The sequence below is a fragment of the Pipra filicauda genome, unplaced genomic scaffold (genome assembly GCF_003945595.2).
Source record: "Pipra filicauda isolate LSUMZ 115617 unplaced genomic scaffold, ASM394559v2 scaffold41_size5083284_pilon, whole genome shotgun sequence".
Classification (NCBI taxonomy): domain Eukaryota; kingdom Metazoa; phylum Chordata; class Aves; order Passeriformes; family Pipridae; genus Pipra; species Pipra filicauda.
Genome location: NW_024104554.1, coordinates 4203941 through 4224642, shown reverse-complemented (window position 1 = coordinate 4224642; position 20702 = coordinate 4203941). Strand labels below are relative to the sequence as shown.

The 20702-nt window shown below is 37.1% G+C and overlaps 1 protein-coding gene across 13 annotated transcripts in view; it reads left to right on the top strand.

Moving 5' to 3' along the window:
- Positions 1-20702, top strand: part of MYT1L (myelin transcription factor 1 like) — a 299132-nt gene that overhangs the window by 210247 nt on the left and 68183 nt on the right. For 7 of the 13 annotated variants that reach the window (XM_039385536.1, XM_039385537.1, XM_027726038.2 and 4 more), the window contains 4 exons: positions 9072-10049; positions 14478-14612; positions 17180-17270; positions 19566-19673. In XM_039385536.1, the coding sequence (XP_039241470.1) occupies positions 9072-10049; positions 14478-14612; positions 17180-17270; positions 19566-19673 (1312 nt within the window). The remainder of the gene's footprint in view (positions 1-9071; positions 10050-14477; positions 14613-17179; positions 17271-19565; positions 19674-20702) is intronic. The other 6 variants (XM_027726054.2, XM_027726047.2, XM_027726046.2 and 3 more) reach the window with 4 other exon arrangements.

Below are 20702 nucleotides of genomic sequence, written 5' to 3'. Positions count from 1 at the left end.
CTGCACCACGGGCTGCAGGGGAATCTGTTACAGTGCATGGAGCACCTCCTCCCTCTCCTTCTGTACTGACCTTGGTGTCTGCAGGATTGTTCCTCTCACATATTCTCACTCCTCTCTTCTCTGGCCACACTTTCTTCTGACCAATAACTAAATAACTTTGTTTTTTCTTCTTAACTTTGTTATCCCAGGGTCATTACTACCATCGCTGATGGGCTCAGCATTGGCCAGCAGCACATCCATCTTGAAGTCAGCTGGCATTGGCTCTATTGGACCTGGGGGAAGCTTCTGGCAGCTTCTTACAGAAGCCACCCCTGTAGCCACCCTGCTATCAGAACCTTGCTGTGCAAACTCAGTCCACGTGGTTAAAAGAGTAGGTTCACATTTGCCTTACTCATTCCTTTTGAGGCTGCAGTTAACAGTGCACTTTCCATTGATCCCAGCTTACTGATTTTCCTGCTTTTGTCTCTTCATTCACAGTAATCAGATCATATCTATGTGAGTGAATAAAACAGACCACAGTCCACTCATTTCATGCTGAGTTCAACTGTTGCATGACTTGGGGGCATACGGCTAAGCTTCTACCTTCCAAGATAGGGTTACCACATTCAAACTTGGGAATGGTCCCCAACTGGCACCACTTCAGTGTGTCTGAACATTGCTGGAAAGGTGTTAAGTCACTCGACTAACAATCATGCCAAGGCCTCACTAAGAGCATAGCAGTATGAATAATTACATACCACTGCTTGGTCTGGTGTTCTGTCCCTAATTAGTTTATACTAGAATGGCTATAACCAAAGAGGCAAAGAATCTGTTATATTTAGTTTCTCCTTATTCTGTGGAGTACTAATCAGCCTTCCCTGTCATGAAAAGATGGGGAATGAGGCAAATGTAGATGAAATAGCTGGATAGGGGGGATAAGAAATAAAAATACAAACACCCTAATGAAAAGCTTTACATTTCAGATGAAGTAAAGTCTGGCACTCATGCACATAGATGTCTTTGTCTTTACAGATTCCTTAGCACTGAACTCATTGAGAGGATAGAAAGAGAGACAGGGAGAAGAAATTTCAGCTGTACCATATTTAGCAATTCCCTCATCCTCTAGAATGACAGTGATGTATGCCTCTGTCCCTTCTGCTAGTCAGGTCAGATTATTATCAAAACACCAGCAGGTTTCCTTTGATAATCAAACACAACTATAAAAAAGTAATTAAACTTATAATGGAGATCAAACACATCCAAAAAGATATAATTTTCTCCATATAGATCATGCAATCATAAGCATCTCTCCCATCCAAAGCATCCATACTATCTCATCCACACCAGCCTTTCCTAACATGTCTCTGCCCACAACCTAACGATAGTTCCTGTTGGGTAGCTCCCTCATTCCTTCCTCCTTGTAGTTCCTACTGTGTCATACATTGAAATTCATCAAGGATCAATTTGAGTTTTGAGTAAAAGCAGTAGGGATAGGATTCATCTCATCAATTTAATTGATAACCAGTCAAGAGAAATAGTCACTTTTAGGGAATAATTCAGCCAATCTACTTTAGATACCTATTTTAGGATGAAAAATCATATCTCAGGATGCATGTTTTTGTCCATTCCCTGTAAACAGAGTCTAGATGTCTTAATTCATATGGAGACGTTCAATATGGACATCTGACACTAAATCAGAGATATGAACTGAAATGAAACCAGTAAAAAGAGATGATGTATCTCTATACTGAAAGTTTCCAACCTGTCTTTCTTAGAGATTTGTGTGTGGGAAGGAAAATGTTACTTTATGAACTGAAAATGTGTTCTTCAGGCTGCATCTGTGTAAAGCAGTGATCATGGGTGGGGTATAGGCATGGGTCACTGTTGCCTGAGCAGTCTTAGGATTAGCCCCATGAGAAACTCTGTACCAAGAGCTCTCTGAGTGGGTGTTCTGCCATCAGTGCAGCTGGTCCTCAACTCTCCTGCTGTCTCCCTGCTAGATCTCAGTGTCTGGAGAATAGGTTTGGCTTCCTCATTCCCTGCTGCCCTGCTGAGCTGTGGAAACCTGAGAGAAAGCAAGAAACTGCCAATCTCCATTGAATCATTATAAGGCTATGAGACAGTATCTCCCCTCCCTCATATAGATTTCCTGGGGAGAAGTAGGATGAAATAAATACCAGTCATCAGCTAAAGCCATCTCATTATCTACCCAGAAAGAAGTCAGGTTAAAACAATTAAGGGCTGCCTGAACCTGATTCTCAAAGAAGGGTGGACCAGATGGGAGTGACTGGCTAAATTGTATTGCCCTTGCAAACCCAGCATATCCACTTCTTTTCACAGATAATCCCAGCAGATTCCTTCTTGAACCTAAACATATACCTTCATACCAAATATTGCAGATAACTGGAAACTAAACAAGCAGGCTCCATACCAACCAGGGAGCTTTTCTACTTAAATGGATGCCTGTAGTTGACTGAAAAGTATTTTCTGCTTTCTCTGTGGTAGAGAAAAAAAGGTAATCCTCAGCAAATTCATTGCTTTTGACTTTTTTGAAATAATGTTTAGCTATCAGGATGAAAAGACTGGAGATAGTAACCAGAAGTCTGCGGGAAGTGATTATTCCCCTTTATGCAGCACTTACACTTTTGTATGTGGAGCAATAGATCCAGTTTTGGGCTCATCAGCACAAGAAAATCTTGAAATACTGGAGTCCAGTGGTGAACAAACAAGATGATTAAAGAGCTGGAGCACATGATGTACAGAGACACTGAGAAAAAACAGTTTGTTCACTTGAGGAAGACAAGGGTAAGGGGAGAACTATGCTTGTCTTGCGCTACTTACATGGAGGGTGGAGAAAAGATGTAAGTGTGCAGCATAAGATGCAAGAGATGCAAGTTGTAAAAAAAGAAATTCAGTTTAGAAATAAGAATGAATTTTTCACCGTGAGGGTGGTCAAACACTGGAATAGATTTCCCAGAGATGCTGCGGTATCTCCATCCTAGAAGACATTCGAAGCTGGACTGACAGAATGGGACCCTGATAATCTGCTCTAAACTGGCACATTCTTTGAGCAAGGGTTGGACCAGATAGCCTCCAAGGGCCCTTCCTGCTACAGCTACTTCATGATTCCATGGCAATGTAGATGAAATGTGACAATCTCTTAAGATCAAAGAAAGGCAAGCTGCACCTTGTGGTGAAATGACAAAATCTTAAACATATTGGCTTGAGTCAGAACCTTGATAATTTTTAAGAAGCTGTTGCAGTCTGACACTTGAAGCAAAATTACATCAGTCATGGTCTTGTCAGAGGAGCTGTCAGATATCCTCAGATCCTTTTCCAAAACTGTACTGATACAGGTAGCTCATCGGGATTTGGAGTGGGAAACGTAGATGAATAACAGATGACCTAAATTTTAAAAGTACGCTGCATCCCCATTCGCGTGGATTAACTGATGCTCTCTCCCTTTATGTTAATAGGAATAACCCAGGTAAGAACATCCATATTCTACCAATACTTTATGTGAATATTTGCAGATTAGGATGCTATTCATGCAGGTTTGACATAAGCAGAGGCATAATAATAGGTCATATGGATGGCATAAGAAAAAGATTACAGAAAACTAGATTTTCAAAATGCTTTTATGCCAAAATAATTTATTAATATTCTGTTTAAAATATATTTTAATAGCAAAAAGCAGGAAAAAGATGAAATGCTTTTATATGTCAATAATCACTTCACAACAGGAAAGAGATTCAGATTTATGAAGATCCCATTCGGTCCTTAGGGGAAAGTAAAAAAAAAAAAAAGAAAATAAAAAATAGTACTTAATTTTCGAGCAGGCAAAACCAGATAAAAAGTGGAACCTATAGAAAATTCAAAGATCAAAATATAACAGAAAAAAAGAAAGAAAACACATGGTAAGCCAGAAAATTATGTATATTTAAAAGTCTGTATGGGCTTGCTGCACTGTGGTCCTCACTATTAGTTTATAATACTGACTCCTACTGTGATGTGCTGTGTTCTTTAGCTCAGAACTTCCTTGCCATGCTTAATGACTTCTACTCTTCATTTATTTTACTTTGAGCTTTGGTTATTAGTTGAATACTATCATTATAGTAAGAGAGTCAACAGTAAATCCTATTATTATAACAATTGTAAGTAGCTGTAGCAGGCTAAGGGGAATGAGTGGAAAAAAATGAGATATAATGGAATAGTTAGACTGAATCAAGTAACTAAGTGAACAGTTATCTTTTTCTTTTGCCTTTCATTAGTTATATGAAGTCCATAAAGGAATCAAGTAGTATAAAAACTAGTCACTTTACCTGTAGCAGTTAGAGTAAAAGAACTTCAGGAACTTTTGCAGAGATGAAGAAAAGATTCTTCATGCACAGGTCAACTTCAATGTTCAGTGTGTCCCTGAAATAGGCATTTTCAAAGGCTTGGGCTCTGATGCAAATCATATGTTAGTAGGACTGTTTAGACTTTTAGGAGACCTTGCTTAGGTCCTCGGAGGGTTACACAAGTGCTCTATTTCTTCTGTGTGGAGTGAAGAAGTTGAGAGCTCACTGAGTTTTCCATCTCTTGAGTTTCCTTACTCATGAGATTTTCCCAGAGGAGAAGGCAATGTACATACAACCCCCCATCCTATAAGATGCTGTGACTTTCTAAGATTTGGGATTCTTTTGTGCCAATGTTGTCATGCTAAATATTTCTCATAGACCAGTTATCACAGATTGTAACGTGGAGATGTGTGCATGCACCTCACATTACAGCTCAAAGGGAGGAAAATGGTGGTGCAGTAGTATCGTATGCTGAGCACTTAGGAATTGACAAGTAGCAGTGGCAAGAGCAGTGAAGTCTTTTAAAACAGGCAACACTGCCTGGATAATGAAACCATCCATCTGGGCAGGAAGCCTGTGTGACCACATATAGGTGCAGCTTCTTAGCCATCGTGTTTTCCTGTGCTTGAGAGAAAGTGAGTAATTTAATACATAAACAACAGATCTGGAAAGTCTTGTTTTGAAGTCTTTGGTAGTAATGTAGCTGCTATTACTGAAGTATCATTGCCTCTCTCTGCAGAATCTCTCAGTCTAAATGCTATATATTTTCCTTTTCAAAAGGGAAGTGCTGTTTTGCATGACTCCCTACACTAAAACCAGCAAGTCATTTCTTCTGCCAAAAAATGGGTTAAATATGGATGTGATAGGAACAAAAGGAGGAAACAATCAAGGATGTAGAGGCTATAGTCCCTATTCTCCAATGACTCCCGGTATGACATGGAAAGAGTCACTCAACTCTGTGTTTCAATTTCCCATTTGTAAAATGGGTTTAAAATACCTACCTCACAGGGGTGTTGTGAGGCTTTTTAAAATAATGTTTGTAAAGTGCTTTGAGATCCTTGGATGAAAGGTGCAAAAAGAAATCAAATTATTCACTTTTTTTAGTGCAATACAAGTGCACTTCTGTTGAGATGGCTAAAGGCTTCCAGCTCTTTGTAGCTATTCTACACTATTCTTCACTATAATTTCCTCCTGTCATTTGTTATATCCACTGGGAGTTAAAAAGAACAAATTAAAAAGAATATCTAAATTATCATGGTACTGTGGGGATGAGAGCTAAAATAATCTGATATTCTCTTTAAACTGTGTTGTGTATTCTGTGTCCATGCAACCCTAAAGCTAACAGAAAAAGGATATATCAGCTTTGTGCGTTCTTCACCTAAACTGGCTAACTTGTGTCTTTGTGAGACAACTCAGCCTCTTCACCAAATAAAAAACTTCAGTTTGTGTCACCGTTTCCGAAATTTATACAAGGGGTGGAGTAAGTGTTCTAGTTCTATGCGTTTTGCAGTCATTTAACAGACAGCCATTAAACAGCACAGTGTAAAGGTAGTTACTGAATTAAAGGTTAAATCTTAGGAATCACAGAAATGTGAAATGAAAGAGAGATTAGATTTTACAGAGCTGAATCAAAGAAAAGGCATATAGGCTCACATAGAGCTGCTGATCTAACGTACTTTCCAGGAGACCCTTAACTAATACACAAACTGATTGAGTATTTAAAATTTCATTTTAATAAACAGGTGATGCAGGTGCCTCACCAGAGTAAGCTCAGAAAATTAACTGTTGCATGGAGATAAGAAACATGAGCAAAATAGTTGTTAAAGAGAGGGGATGCAAGAAAAGGCCAAAAATTAAAAGAGGAGAAGTGAAACTCAATTTAAATATTTTGTTTTCCCGCCTCTCTCATCTGGGATTAATGCTTTACACTTTCTTCTCCTCTGCCACTTACTGAAAAGGATACAACTAAACACTGGAATAAAAAATACTATAGTTACAGCTTTCACTCAGCTTCCCTACTCAAAAGGAATTTAGATGTCTTCTCTCATACAGTACATGATTCATATTTTGACTTTTCATTTGTGGAGGCAAAGTATAACATATTCCTCCCATTGGTGATCATTTATGTGACTCTATTCATGTAAAACCAAACATAAACTCCCTTTTAAAAGAAAAAATCCCTGAAACTTTGCACAGTTCAAAAACTGGCCTGGAATAGTCACTACATACCTAAGCAGTTCTCAGGATGACTTGAGCAAATATGGGTTTTTTCTACTCTGTATTCAGCATTATGTTAGAGCTAGATTTGGACTGATTTCACCAGTGTTAGTAGATACCTCGTCCTAAAGTTGAAGGCACTGGCAATTTTGGACCTATAGTTTGCTGCTTCTTTGATTACTTTGGTGTTTCTTTTGCTACTCCTGACCGCCCATCAGGTGTAGTTACAAGAAACACCCCACAAAAGCAGCAGTTTCTACTGAATTATCTTCTTGGCATCAGGTTTTATCCTTATTATTTAAATTACTGTGGGATTTGTCTGTACATTTCACTTTAGAAGTTATTATTAGTGTATTAAAACTTTTGCTTTACAAATAGCGCAAATTAATTATCCAGTAGTCCTTCATTGCCGCCTTCTGTGCAGTTATTCAAAATGGTCATTTTTCAAATAGGAAGTGTAAAGGGCAATCCTTACTTTTACACTGAAAATCTGATACTCTGTTATACTTAATTTTTGTGGTACTGAAACATAAATGTAAATTATTATGATCTTGAGAAACACAGAAAAGAAAATAAGACCACATCTTATGATAAATAGATAACCCACTATTGACTTGGAATATCTTGTAATGTAAAAATTGCCATACAATCTTCCCTATTAATTATTTTTCCTCTGTATTCAAGTAGATAATAGATATGGTATAATATTTTACCATTAGAATATTTTTTTCTCTAGACATAGCCTAGTCATCAACCAGTTCTGCTGCTTAACTACAGCCTACTATCATCCCAGGATCCCTAACCACTGTGTAGAAGGAATACTATCTTGTGGCTGAAATATTAATTATTGTGCTGTTGAGCTTTGTATTTAAAACTCTGATTTATCATCTTGTCCACTGGCTTACAATTATTTTTATCAAACATTATTTCCTATTATCAAAATGTTAGTGTACAAGCCACCTACTACCTGAGATTTCCCACCTTAGTTTGTTTAACCTGAAACATAAGAGTCACACTTTAGAAAATGCTACATGTTTAGGTGTACCAGTGTTGAAAATACATCTAAGCTGAAAAGAAGCTATCAGAAGTTGATGGACTAGCTCCTGAGCAGGTGTTAATTGTCCCAGCTCTGATGATTTCTTTCAGTTTGCACCAGCTGAAAAACTGGCCTAGCATGTCACTGTAATGACAGATTTAGGATCTTTCTTTTCCAGTTGTGATGCAAAATGTTAAAATATTGCTTGGGTAGCCGATTATCAAAGTATAACTTATGGGACGTTCATTAGTAAGTAACCATGCATGTATATTTGTTTTAAGAATGGGTCTAAGAATGACATAACTTCTGAGTGAACATGAGATACCAGAAAATGCTCTCTGGATGATATTCATCTGACCGAATCTGGATATCTTTAAGGTAGACATCTAGTCTGAGTCCCTTTGTTGTCAATGAAGAGAAGCAGGCACTTTTAGTGGTTATTAGTTTTATTCTCAAGAAGATAATCTTAACCAGATCAGGTGGACCTGTCCTTCAAGTGTCTGCTTCTCTTACTGACTAAGGACGGGAATGTGAAATAGCTTACTCAGATATAGATGCCTGTCTTGCTCATGTCTAAAGTTAGGTGAGATGAATCTCACCCTCAGGGCTTCACATTGGCTCCATCTTATTAAGCTATCCCTCTGTTATTCAACAGTTACTAAAACAAAGCTGAGTAAAATGTGGTAACTCTGCACCATTTTTTTACAGTACACAAGATAGTAGATAACAGCCCTATCATACGTATATTATGGCCATATAATTTGGGCTAGCATATTTACTTCAAATTATATTGTGCATATAATTGCTTCTATCTTCCTTTCATGTAACAGCTCTTTTAAAATTCTTACTTCTTCACAGTTGAACTGAAAGATTTTGATTTCTACTGATGATCCACCAAGTAAAATGCCATTTTAATCTTTGTGTGTAGTTACTGGTCATCTAGCATTAATGGTGTGTATGGTGCTAAAAAAGGTACATTTTCCTGCTTGGTGTATTTCTTTCTCTTTTGGTGAATGGTGTTCATCAGTAAGAGAATAAATCCAGTAGTACTCACTCCTTTGCCATCTACCATATTTATAGGAAATACAGGAGTGAGAAAAGTTGAAAACATAGGCGATTATGTCATATGAATATTGTGATTGTAATAAGCCCCATAAAACTGTAAATATAAAAGCAAAGGAGAAACATAAGTATTTATGCCGTAATATTTAGCAGTAGTAGTAATTAGCATTTTGATTGCTTATTTCTTATCGGTTCTGTGAAAGAAATTCATGTGAATAGAAAATAAACAAAAATAGCCTTATGGACTATAGAGAAATTCAGTTCACATGGGCCAGCCATAGTGTTATAGAATTGCTGTTTGATTAACAATATTTGACATGCAGTTTGTTTTCTGTCCGTGCGTTTGCAACAACAGTTCCAATTGTAGCCACTTTTTTCTTTTCTTTTCCTTTTTCTTTCTTTCTTTGTTTCTTTCTTTGTTTCTATTTTTTATGCAGAAGACCATCAAATGAATTGTCACAATACTCGAATAATGCAAGACACAGAAAAAGACGATAACAATAATGATGAGTATGATAATTACGATGAACTGGTGGCCAAGTCTTTGTTAAATCTTGGCAAAATTGCAGAGGATGCAGCATACAGAGCCAGGACAGAATCAGAAATGAACAGCAATACATCTAATAGTCTGGAAGATGATAGTGACAAAAATGAAAATATCGGTCGGAAAAGTGAGCTGAGTTTAGATTTAGACAGTGATGTTGTTAGGGAAACAGTGGACTCCCTTAAATTGTTAGCACAAGGACATGGTGTAGTGCTCTCAGAAAACATTAATGACAGAAATTATGCAGACAATACTTCACAGCAAGATAATAGGAATATGAACTTTGTAATGCTAGGGAAGCCTGTGAACAATGGACTTACAGAAAAAATAGTGGAGGAGAGTGACGAAGAGGTGTGTCTCAGCAGTTTGGAGTGCTTAAGGAACCAGTGTTTTGATCTGGCTAGGAAACTCAGTGAGACAAACCCACAGGAAAGAAATCAACAGCAAAACATGAACACTCGTCAGCATGTCAGGCAAGAAGATGACTTCCAAGGAAGAACACCAGACCGGAATTACTCTGATATGATGAACCTAATGAGGCTTGAAGAACAGTTGAGCCCCAGATCTAGGACTTTTTCTAGCTGTGCCAAGGAGGATGGTTGTCATGAAAGAGACGATGATACCACCTCTATTACTTCAGATAGGTCTGAAGAAGTGTTTGATATGACAAAAGGTAACTTAACCCTGCTTGAGAAAGCAATTGCTTTGGAAACTGAGAGAGCAAAAGCCATGAGAGAAAAAATGGCAGTGGAAGCTGGAAGGAGGGATAATATGAGATCATATGAGGAACAGTCTCCAAGACACCTTTCTGGAGATGACAGGAAGCCTAAACCCAGTGACGGCCATGTCAAAAAGCCATATTATGGTAAAGGTAATATTTCTATATACCGTATGTTATGTCATGAGAAAGTGTAAGCTAACATGTTAAGTTTTTGCATAGATTTCTGAAATGAAATTATTAATTCCACATAATGGGAACTTTATTAAAATTGTAGTATGACATGTTTGTAAAATAACATCATGCTATGATTATAAAATGAAAGTATTCATTCTGCAGTGCTAGAAATATGTATAGTATATCAGTGGCTAAATTAAAAAAGTAACTTCTCAGGGAAACAAACCAAATAAGAGATCATGTTGAAAGAGGCAAAGATTTTTCTCAAGTTTTTAATATATTTTATAGTAATAATTAAAAAACAAGGGAATTGTGTTGGAGAGAGGGGTTATGTAGCAGGTAGTCAATCAGCTATGAAATGCATATATTACAGATTGGATTGGGTAGGTGGCATCATGACTTATAAAATTATCATCAAATGACAGTTATTGATGAAGCCTCTCCCATCTAAAATGTAGAATTGCCTGATAGAAATTGAACAGTATCAAAATGACCGATAACATAAGATAGGGGCAGTGACTGCACATTAATTATCTTAAGATAGTAAGGTAATGGAAACCATTTGCTATGCAAGGCATGGTGTGGCCTGGGCTGAGATCAATAGCAATTTCTTTCTTATGTGCATTCCACTTCACTGGTTTCATTCCATTGTGGAAACAGTTAAGGTGCTGCCTTGACCATAATTCAATACAAAAAGAAAAAAAAAAAGGAAAAAAGAACAGACTAAAGGTTACCTTTAGAATGCATTTTAATTTGCAGGATTATCATGGTGATGATGTATTTATATTATGACACCTCTCTTTAACGTGTCTACATCTGTACACGTAGGGCTGTGTTGTATTAAGTGTTCAATACCTCCTGAGATTCATTGAACACCCTGATTCCCATTGACTTTAGTGGAAGTTAAGGACGTGGTATTTCTTGGGAGATGCTAAGCAGGGACTGGGTTCATCTTATATTTGTTGTAAAAATATTTGGTTTCTTTTCTATAATTGAGATGGTGGGCATTTTTCTCCTTTTTATAAATCCCTGTTTTTGAAAAAGTGATCTGCTTGTGACATTCATGTAGGCAGACAACATCTTGATCCAAGAAAGGTTTTGATCATTTTTTAAAAGCCTTAAAGAACAGTAATGATCAGTCATTTAGAAAAGCATGTAAATTTCTGATGTCAAACACTGCTGCAATGTATTTGAGTGAAGTATTTTTTTGTTCTAACCACAAATATATGATCCAGTGTATGCTGTAGTAACTTCGGTTATTTGGGGAAGGCAACTTTATTTAGTTAGTGTATTACTGCATAACCATGTGGATGTTGTATTAAACGTTGTTCACATATGACCTTTTATAGATGTATTTCCCTTTGAGTATATGTTTTTGATAAAACCACAGAAAATGTGGCAAACCAATATTAATTTTTGAAGACCTTTTTAACTGGTAGTGTCCAGCCCTTCCAGTCTATATATGACTGAAAACATGTATGCATATAGACCTGCTGTCTCCAAAAAGTCTATATATTTTCTGACATTAAAAAAGTGTATGGACTTCCTATTTTAGTAAATTCTAGAGCTTCTTTGAACCATCTTATTCCTTGGGAGCTGCAGGCTGAATTGATAACAGGTCCAAACCTCAAACAGGGACTAAATACTGTAGGAGTTTGGACAAAGAAACTTTGTGAAGTGGATCATTCTTCACCTTTTTAATAAAGGAAGAAAAAAAAATATTCCCTTACTTTAAAAAAGCAAGGAAACATTCTGGTAGTTATTGAGAGAGGAAACTTTAAGTAAGACAATTGCTTTGTTCTCCACTCACACATTATCTTCCAAATACTCCTGGAAGAAATACCTACAGAGATGTATGATATGGTTAAGTGGAAACTTTTTGGGTACACAGGTTTGCAGTGAGAACTACCTCTTGGTTTCTGGAGTTCTGCTTTCAAAGATCACTGAAACAACTGTTAAGGGACCACTAACCATTTCCCCCCTGCCATTTAAAGCTTTCTAAACAGGCTTTCTTCTGAAATTTATGAATTTTAAAACCTTTTAAAGTCCTCTGGCAACCTTCACTCAGGGAATATTTCCATTGTGGCAAGGAGTGAGGAAAGGTTACAGAGTTAAATAACTGCAATATTTCTCCCAAATAGCAGAAGAGGATTTACAAAACAGTATCCAGTGTTTTGTATAAAGTTGTGAAAAGTTTACTCAAATGTCTTCCATTAAAAGCAATGGGAAATTGTGCAAGTGCAATTTTATGCAAGTTTTGAAATCATTAAGAGTAGTATACAGCATCTTTTCTGACTCATTAGACCATAAAGGCTCTTAAGGATCTGATATATGCTATAACTTTATAGCATAGACTTGAATACAGAGGAGCATTTGCTTCACACTGTAGGATGTGTCCAGATCCTCAGCTGCTCTAAATTACAATACCTTCGTTGGTTCTGACAATGTGGAGTAGCTAAAGTTTCTCTAGTCTAAAGTCTCTAAAAAGCCATTATGGTCTATTAATCATCTACATTTTTGCAGTCCTTGAATATTGTTATATTTACATAATTTATATTTCATTTACATTACCTGTTCACTTATCTAATACTTTTACACATCCCAAAGTACTTGACTTGATGAGTTGCTTAGAGTTGTGTATGTATGTAGCTGTGGGCTTGCTGTTCTAGTGGTCTCAGCACAGGCCTATCTGGCAGGAATTCAAATCCCTTCTCTGACATTTGCTCCTTCTGTGGCCTTGGGTGTAACTTCTCTATCTCTTTGCTTCAGTTTCCTGAGGTATAAGATTATGGTGTTTCCAGAAGTGTTGTGATAATTGTATAGCACATTGGAGAGAGATTCGTATGTGCATTTGTCATTAAAAAACATGAAACAAAGAAGTGTGTTCTACAGTCAACATGCTAGTTAAGTGAAATAAAATTTTGATAATTAGGGATTCCCTTTGCAAAAGACAAGATTTAAGTATCACATTAAAATTTAAGAATGGATTTAAGACATGAAGGGTCATTACAATGAGCTAAAGAATTTCTCTAAAATGAAGGTGTTTTGGAAGAACATGAAAAGTAAAAGTATGTATAAAAGCTACCAGAGGGAAATCAGGGAAAGATAAGTCCACAACAGAATGTGAACTCCGGATTGTATTGATTCATGATGAAAAGAATGGGTTGTATGTGATGTTCTGCAAGTACTGAAATTCCCACTGATGATACTGAGGGTTCTGTTTGTTGAATCTGGGATGGAATTTAACATAAGAAAGGCTTACTGGATAACAAGTAGCAAAATCTTATTTTCTGGAGATGAAAGCATAAATACTGAAACAGAAAAGAGCAACATAAAATAATTAAATGAGGACAGCTTACATTGGGTATTGAAAGGAAGGATGGACTAAAAATGATGTTGGTTGATCTTAAGCCAGAATAGTAGCAGTTTGAGGATCCTGAATTTTATTCCTTTAATACTAATGTGAAAATCAGCAATCATCTCCAAAATGTGGCAACTGTGGTCAAGAAGATAACATGTAATTTGTATCGTGGTTGGCTGGAAGGGTAGGGTTGTTATTTTACAAATGTTCTGTTAAAGGAGATAAACTGATGAAGTTATTCGAGAACATCCTAGTTCAGGATTAATCTCACCAGCATTCCACTGCATTATTGGCAGAAAACTTTATTTTGTTGAAAAAATGTCTAGTTAAACTTCTCATTGATTTGTAGTCAGAAGATCCAACAACATTCTAAAAGATCATTAACCTTTTTAGCATATGAATATTCAGATGTCGCATTTGAATGTTTGTAATAGCCCAGATTACGCAGCAAATGATACTTCCAGTAATTCTGTCTTCAATGTTTACTCCACCATAATTTATTGAAGAAAAAGGAAATTTTACCTAATTTTACCACTTCATGAGGAAATTAAAGAGAACAAGAATTGTTTCCTCATTGAGCCTTGGAAAAGGGATTTATGTGTGCTGAATCGTGGAATTGTTATGCTGAAGAGTTGGGTTTGCTACTCTCATGACATTGAACTGCTATGACAGTACATTTGCAGACCTTAATACATGAGGCAAATAAGAATGTAAAGAAGGGAAACTCCAACGAAACAGTTTCCAAATGACCTTACACCCTTGAGCTAATGCTTGCCAGCAGAACATTGATTGACATGGTATGGCTTTGTTATAAAAAGGTCATTTTTCAATCACTGTGAATGGATATTGCTGTGATCATAGGAGCCTGAAGTCTGAAAAGAAGATAACAGGTTAAAAGTGACAGAACTGTGATAAGAAGTAGAGGTTTTTTTTCCTTGTAGTTTTCATAACATTTACCAACGAGTAAATGACGTGATTAAATGAACCTTCTTACAGAAATGTGAAAAGCCTCATTCACTTGACACATTTGTTGTAAATTATAGATCCCTCAAGAACAGAAAAGAAAGAGAGCAAATGTCCTACCCCTGGGTGTGATGGAACTGGCCATGTAACGGGGCTTTACCCCCATCACCGCAGTTTGTCAGGATGCCCACACAAAGATAGGGTCCCTCCAGAAAGTAAGTTCACATTCTTTCATGGAAAGTGGGGATAAAACTACAAAAACTTTTCTAGCATGCTTTTTAAACCTTTTATTTAAAAAATTAATTTCATTTTTCAATATGGTTTGTCTCAACTTAGTCAACTGTTCTGTGTTATACTTTTTTCTTTATTCCATCATTTCCATTCTCTACTAACTTTACACTAAAAGAACAACTTTTAAAGCTGTATTCTTTGATTTTAAGAATTCTAGGTTATTTTTAAAACAATGTATTCAGTCAACAGAGAAAAAGGTTTCCCAAAGATGTGCACTGCTTTTACTTCTGCGTGCTAATGTCACATCAACTGTCCTTATTGTCTTGTGCAGGAATAATTGTTCCTGGAAAACTTGCAACCCCTTTCCTTTGTTACTGTTGTGTCTGAAACATAATTTATATTAAACTACTGCATATAAAAAATAGTAATTTGGCTGTTTACTTAGTTACAGAACTCAGGATTTTGAGCAAACATCCCTTGTCATTCACATGGGTGGAGCTTCCTGCCATGGCAGAAAATTCTTTGCATAGGGTGTTCACCCATATGAGCTCAGGGACATTATCCTGAAGGCAGAGGGCTCTGTTTCTGGAAATCACCTCCTTGGCTGGTGGAATCAGCAATCAGCAATTGTTGAAACTAATTACTCTATGCTGGTTTACATCAGGAAAGTGTCTAGCTAAGATCAGTTCTCTTTCACACCAGTTTTAAAATGGAGTTATTCCATTGAAACATATGGACCTAGAATCCTCACTGTCCATCAGCACTTATAGTCTTAACCTCAGTGAATTTCCAACAGCCTTAAGGAAATGTTATAAAGACAGTCAGGACTAAAATGGTCCCCAGTTTCCAAAGTAGAGTAGATTCTGATGGACAGGAAACCAGAGGTAGATTAGGACTGCAAGAGTGGCAGATGTAGCAAGTCTCCTCTTTCATGGTACAGTGGCTTCTTCCAGAAGTACAGTGATGAGGAAGTGCTTTAGGAAACTCTGCTGTAGTTTGGTTGGTCTCTGAATACAGTATAACAAATAGAGTAATTTATCTGCTTTCCAAGACCCCATAATTTTCTGAAACACAAATATTTATTTGGTTGCTCAAAGTTCTATCAGTTTTACAAATGGTAAATAGAAAACTCTTTAGAAGATTTGTAAATCAAAGAAGAATATAGCTTTAAACTGTTTGCATGCTCTTGTACCTACTAAAATGAAAAAGGTGAGCTCATCTTTTTTTTTCCTGTGATGTTGGCCTTGTGAAGCATGTTTCAAGAACAGCTTTAAATGGTAGAAATTTCAGAGTAAAGCTTTTGAATCTATTACACATTTTAGGACACTAATGCTGGGGTGATGATGATGATGATGATGGTTATCTTTTAATGAGTAGATATGGTTTAATTCTCAAGTCTCTGAACAGCTTTTATTCAGTTCTTAACTCAGTCAAAGTGTCTACTGATTTTCTTAGATTTTTTTCGAGTGAGAACTAAATACAGGCTTCCAGACTAACTTCTTGTGTGAGAAAACTAGAACTTTGCAAGGGCTGGATGGCCTTTTTCCATCGAGTGATTTACTGTCATCCAGCTTCAAGACGTGAATTCAGATATGTCTCATGTCATAAAAAAACTCTTCAGTATTCCCAAAAAGTTCTTGATAATTTGGCACTTCATTGCATGAGCTTTATGATTTAGAGGAGGAGACTTGGAGTAAGTCTTGGAGGAGACTGCTCTGAGGAGACTTGGAGTAAGTTTTCCATCCAGCTTGCAGTGGATGCAGATGTAAATCGGTTTACTTGCTTAAGCTTGTACCACTTATTTCTTTTTCACTTTTTTTTTTTTCTGCCATCCCTCAATTTTTAAGTGCTTATTTTTTGGTTCTTAGTATTAAAAAAAAAAAAAAATCTACCCATTACAATTTTCACATTTGTAGAAAATACAAGCAAAAAAGTAAAGGAACCATTCTGCTCATCATATAGATATGAGCAATATATCTATGTGGAAGTGGGCAGAACTGGCCCCCAGCTCAATTGGGCTGCCTTATAGTTAGGGTTAAATTCTGTTCAGGGTTGTACTGAGGTGTGTTTCAAATAATTCAGTGTTCTAGCAGTATAACTTGAGAGCAGATTTTCAGCTCTTGAGTTTGATACTGTGTTTATAAAGCTATGTATTATAAACACATACATTTCCTGAAAGAATTTTTCTACTCTTTAATTTTGTATTGTACAGTTGCTAGCTCACCCTTTACTGTTGAGTTGATCTTTGCTCAGTAGTTTTGTTCAAAGAAGATGTTGGGTGTCTTCTGCTTCACTGCTGCACCAGAGATGTGTTTGTTTATAGGTTCTGTAACTTCCATAACTTTCACTGTTGCCCTGTGTTAATAAGCATAGGGTCACAATACTTACTTCCCTCATCAGGCTTTATTGGCTATGTGTGTCACGTGTATTTTGAGGAATGCTGGTTGTTAATGAATCCTACTTTGTTTTAAAATGGTTTCATATATACTGGGATTTGATTTTTTTTTCTTGTTTTCATACTCTGCTGTTTTCTCTTACTCTCCTTGTCAAGTTCTTGCCATGCATGAAAATGTTCTTAAGTGTCCTACACCAGGCTGCACAGGCCGGGGCCACGTAAATAGCAACAGGAATTCCCACCGAAGGTAAGGATGCCATCGCTGGACACCAATCTAGAGGCAACAGTGCCTCCGAACTGCAGCCCTTCTAGCAGTCCATTGGCGGGGGGAGTGAGTGTGTGTGTCGTTGTTTTGTTCTGAAGATTGACAGATGGTGCTTCGTGTGCTTTATCCATTTTAAAGAGTAACATTTATTCATGTATTTTCTGAGAAGGACGAGTGTGCATTTGCTATAGTATGGGTGAATTGATCCACAGAAGACATTATAGGCATCCTTAGCTTTTTGAGTGGATTTTTTTTTTCTTTTTGTTTTGATATTTGCTGAACAGCAGTGGTACAAAACAAATGGTATGGCTCCTCCTGGGTGTGTTGCAGGAAGAAGGAAGAGTCTGTCAATGTCATCAGGAGTAGGGCATAGTTCTTATTCTCACACTTCACTCTCTTCAGGGATTATTTTACAGTGCATGAAAAAGTCCACTCTAATTCTAAAATGGTTTTTTTTGTAATATATGAGAAACGGCATTTTAAGTACACATACATTACAAGTGTTAGCTTTCTTACTGACCACAGTCTCAACCCTAAAGTCCTTAATCAGATAAAACTGATTGAGAATTTTGTCTGTTTACGAAACACCAGGCAAATGTAATAAGAAGCCAGAATTATTAGAAGTAAGTATTCCAGCCGAAAAAAAAGAAATCAAGGAAAAAAAACAACTTTCCTATAGTTTCCTAAGATTAGTATTATATTCTTAGTGAAAGGATGCTTGTGCCTATTAAATTTTGTCAAACAAATTAGACAATTATCAAAATGTTACTATAATTCTTCTCATGGCATAATTTTCTCACAGAACAATAATAAAATCTTGCCTATTTCTTTACGATGTAAAAAATCCAGGAAATGTGGGTAAGAGGGTAGAAGGAACTATGCAAGGTTCCTGTTATCCAATTCTTTTTTACTGTTAATTGTGGCATGAAGGCGTAAGGGACTACACGGGTACTGGACATTCACTCTTATCAAGCTCTGGGTTACTACAGCTCCTCGTATTAGCTGCATGTCTCCCAGAAGACTCTTGTGGGTACCAGCCTGTCTGCAATAAGCTCGGGTACCTCTTTCTTCTCTGCAGTGATGCTGCCAGTAGATGCAGCAAAAACCTCTGAGAAGGCTCTATGGGAATTACTGCTGCTTGAAGCAGCATTCACTTCTGGTTGAATATCTACTAGAATATTTGAGGTGTCTGAAGAAGAGTGTGTCAGTGAAGCGCAGCTGCCCTCTGGCATGACTCCAAAACACACAGAGCCCCCTCACCCTTCTGCAGAACTAGGGCAGTGAAGGCAGGCTGGGGGGAGCAGTCTGCAGTCTGTGCTCACCTCTTTCTGCAGCTTTTGGGGCATTTTTCTCTACTTCACTTTTTTTCTTCTTTTTTTTTTTTCCACTTATTTCCTGTAAAGAAGGGAACATCTGGGAATGCACTGATTTGCCTTTTATTTTAATTTATTTTCCTGTGGAGAGCACAGAGAGCTGCGGTCACATAAGCATGCAATAGACTATGGCAAAGAAAGGACCCCCTCCATTGTCAGGTCACAAGGTTTTACGGCTTCACTAAGAGCACCATCTGCTGGCATCAATATATTTATTTTTTCCTGTTCTAAATCTTTTCCACAAGAATCAGGCTTATTATTGCCACTTCAAGAATAGTTCAGCATTTGCAAATTAATTGAATTTCCAGTGCAGAAGTGCTTTTCGTGTTACATCATCTACTCTTAGAAAGCATACTTCAATGGCTGAAATTCATGAACAAACACCAAGTATAACATAGTTGACTGTAGATTTAGAGACCCAGGGCTAAATTTTGCACTCACTTATATATCTAGCAGAAAGATTGGCATTAGGGGAACTGAATTAACTGTGAAGCAGCACAAGATTTGGCCTATATGGTGTTGTCATTTAGTCATCTTCAGGAGCCATTTCATTGGCAACATTTGGAAATACATGAAGGTCACAAGTCTGCTAGCAGAGCTGCACAGTAGATTCCATTTTATATCCTCTTCTCCTACTGGTACGTTCACTGGCTGACACGGATGAATAATCTACCTGTGTACAGTCAGAGCAGAAGAGCAGATGTAAGATCTACCATGCAAATTTGAAAGCAGAAGAAAGGAAGTCTATTCTAGAGAAAATACACATGATCAAAATGCTTTTGGAAACCCTTTTCCTTCAGATTCTTCCTGATGCTGGCTAAGGAGGAGAAGGAGTAATTGGATCAGTGCTATGATGTGAAACTATGCAGGACAAGACAATTAAATTTCCTTTCTGTAATTGCAGCCTCTCTGGATGTCCTATTGCTGCAGCAGAGAAACTGGCTAAAGCTCAAGAGAAGCATCAGAACTGTGATGTGTCAAAATCAAACCAGGCATCAGATCGGGTTTTAAGGTATTAGAAATCACTATAATACTTATTATTATGCAGAATTCATCACACATTCACCTAATCTGAGAATTTATATTTATATACGTTGTATATACATATATATCTCCTTTAAAGAAGAGTTAGAATTAGGGCTTCTGGATCCAATTCTCACAGTGTATTTTTCCCACTCAATTTTCATGGGGGAGGGTTGGTAATTATTTTGGCAAATACATGTAAAGCTGAAAAGCTCATTTTTGTCTTAGGCATTGTTTGGTGTAAAGATGACTGCTGGAGTGCAAAGTCTAAGAACAATGTGAAAAAAGTTGGTATCTTTTGGGAATAAACTAATATTTACCGGTAAGTCTTGGTTTTTTCAGCAGGCTTTTACTAGTAAATATCAGTTTAAATTAAACCAGAAGCCCTATGTGCATTACCAAACTGGGAGTACACCTTTTGGCAGGACACTTGGAAAAATGCCAGGTATAGCTTAGATTCCAACATAATGTCAGGCTTAGCTCTTTGTCTCTGTTCCCCGCTCTCTGCCAAGAAGGACAGAAAGAGAGAAAAATTGTCCTAAATTTTCATATGGGAAGGACCTTGAACCATTTTTATATGATTACACTCCTTTTCTTCATCCATATGTGATTCTGCATTTACACAAAGCTGTACCCAGCTTTGTGTTATTGTCTCCTCTTTTGAGATATGTGGGTAGAAAAAAATATTATTTCTAAGGAGCTGAAGTGTGAAGGATACATGTGAAGGAACTGAACTTCCGCATGATTCTACCAGCCTTATGCTGATGATGCCCCAAGAGCTGCAGAATTTCTTCATGGATACTGCAATAACTGTGGGCTAGTATAGGTACATCCCTCTCCGCTGCCTCAAAGAGCGTGGAGGAAGTGCTGCAGCTTTAGTTCCCAAAATTTCCCATTTAGCCCGTAGATTTCATAGTATTTAGCTGTCTTCTAGATTTCAAAACTGATAGGGGTGTTTAAAAAGAAATTTTTCTACTATATTATCAACATCATTCTTTGAATATTATCTTAAAAGTTC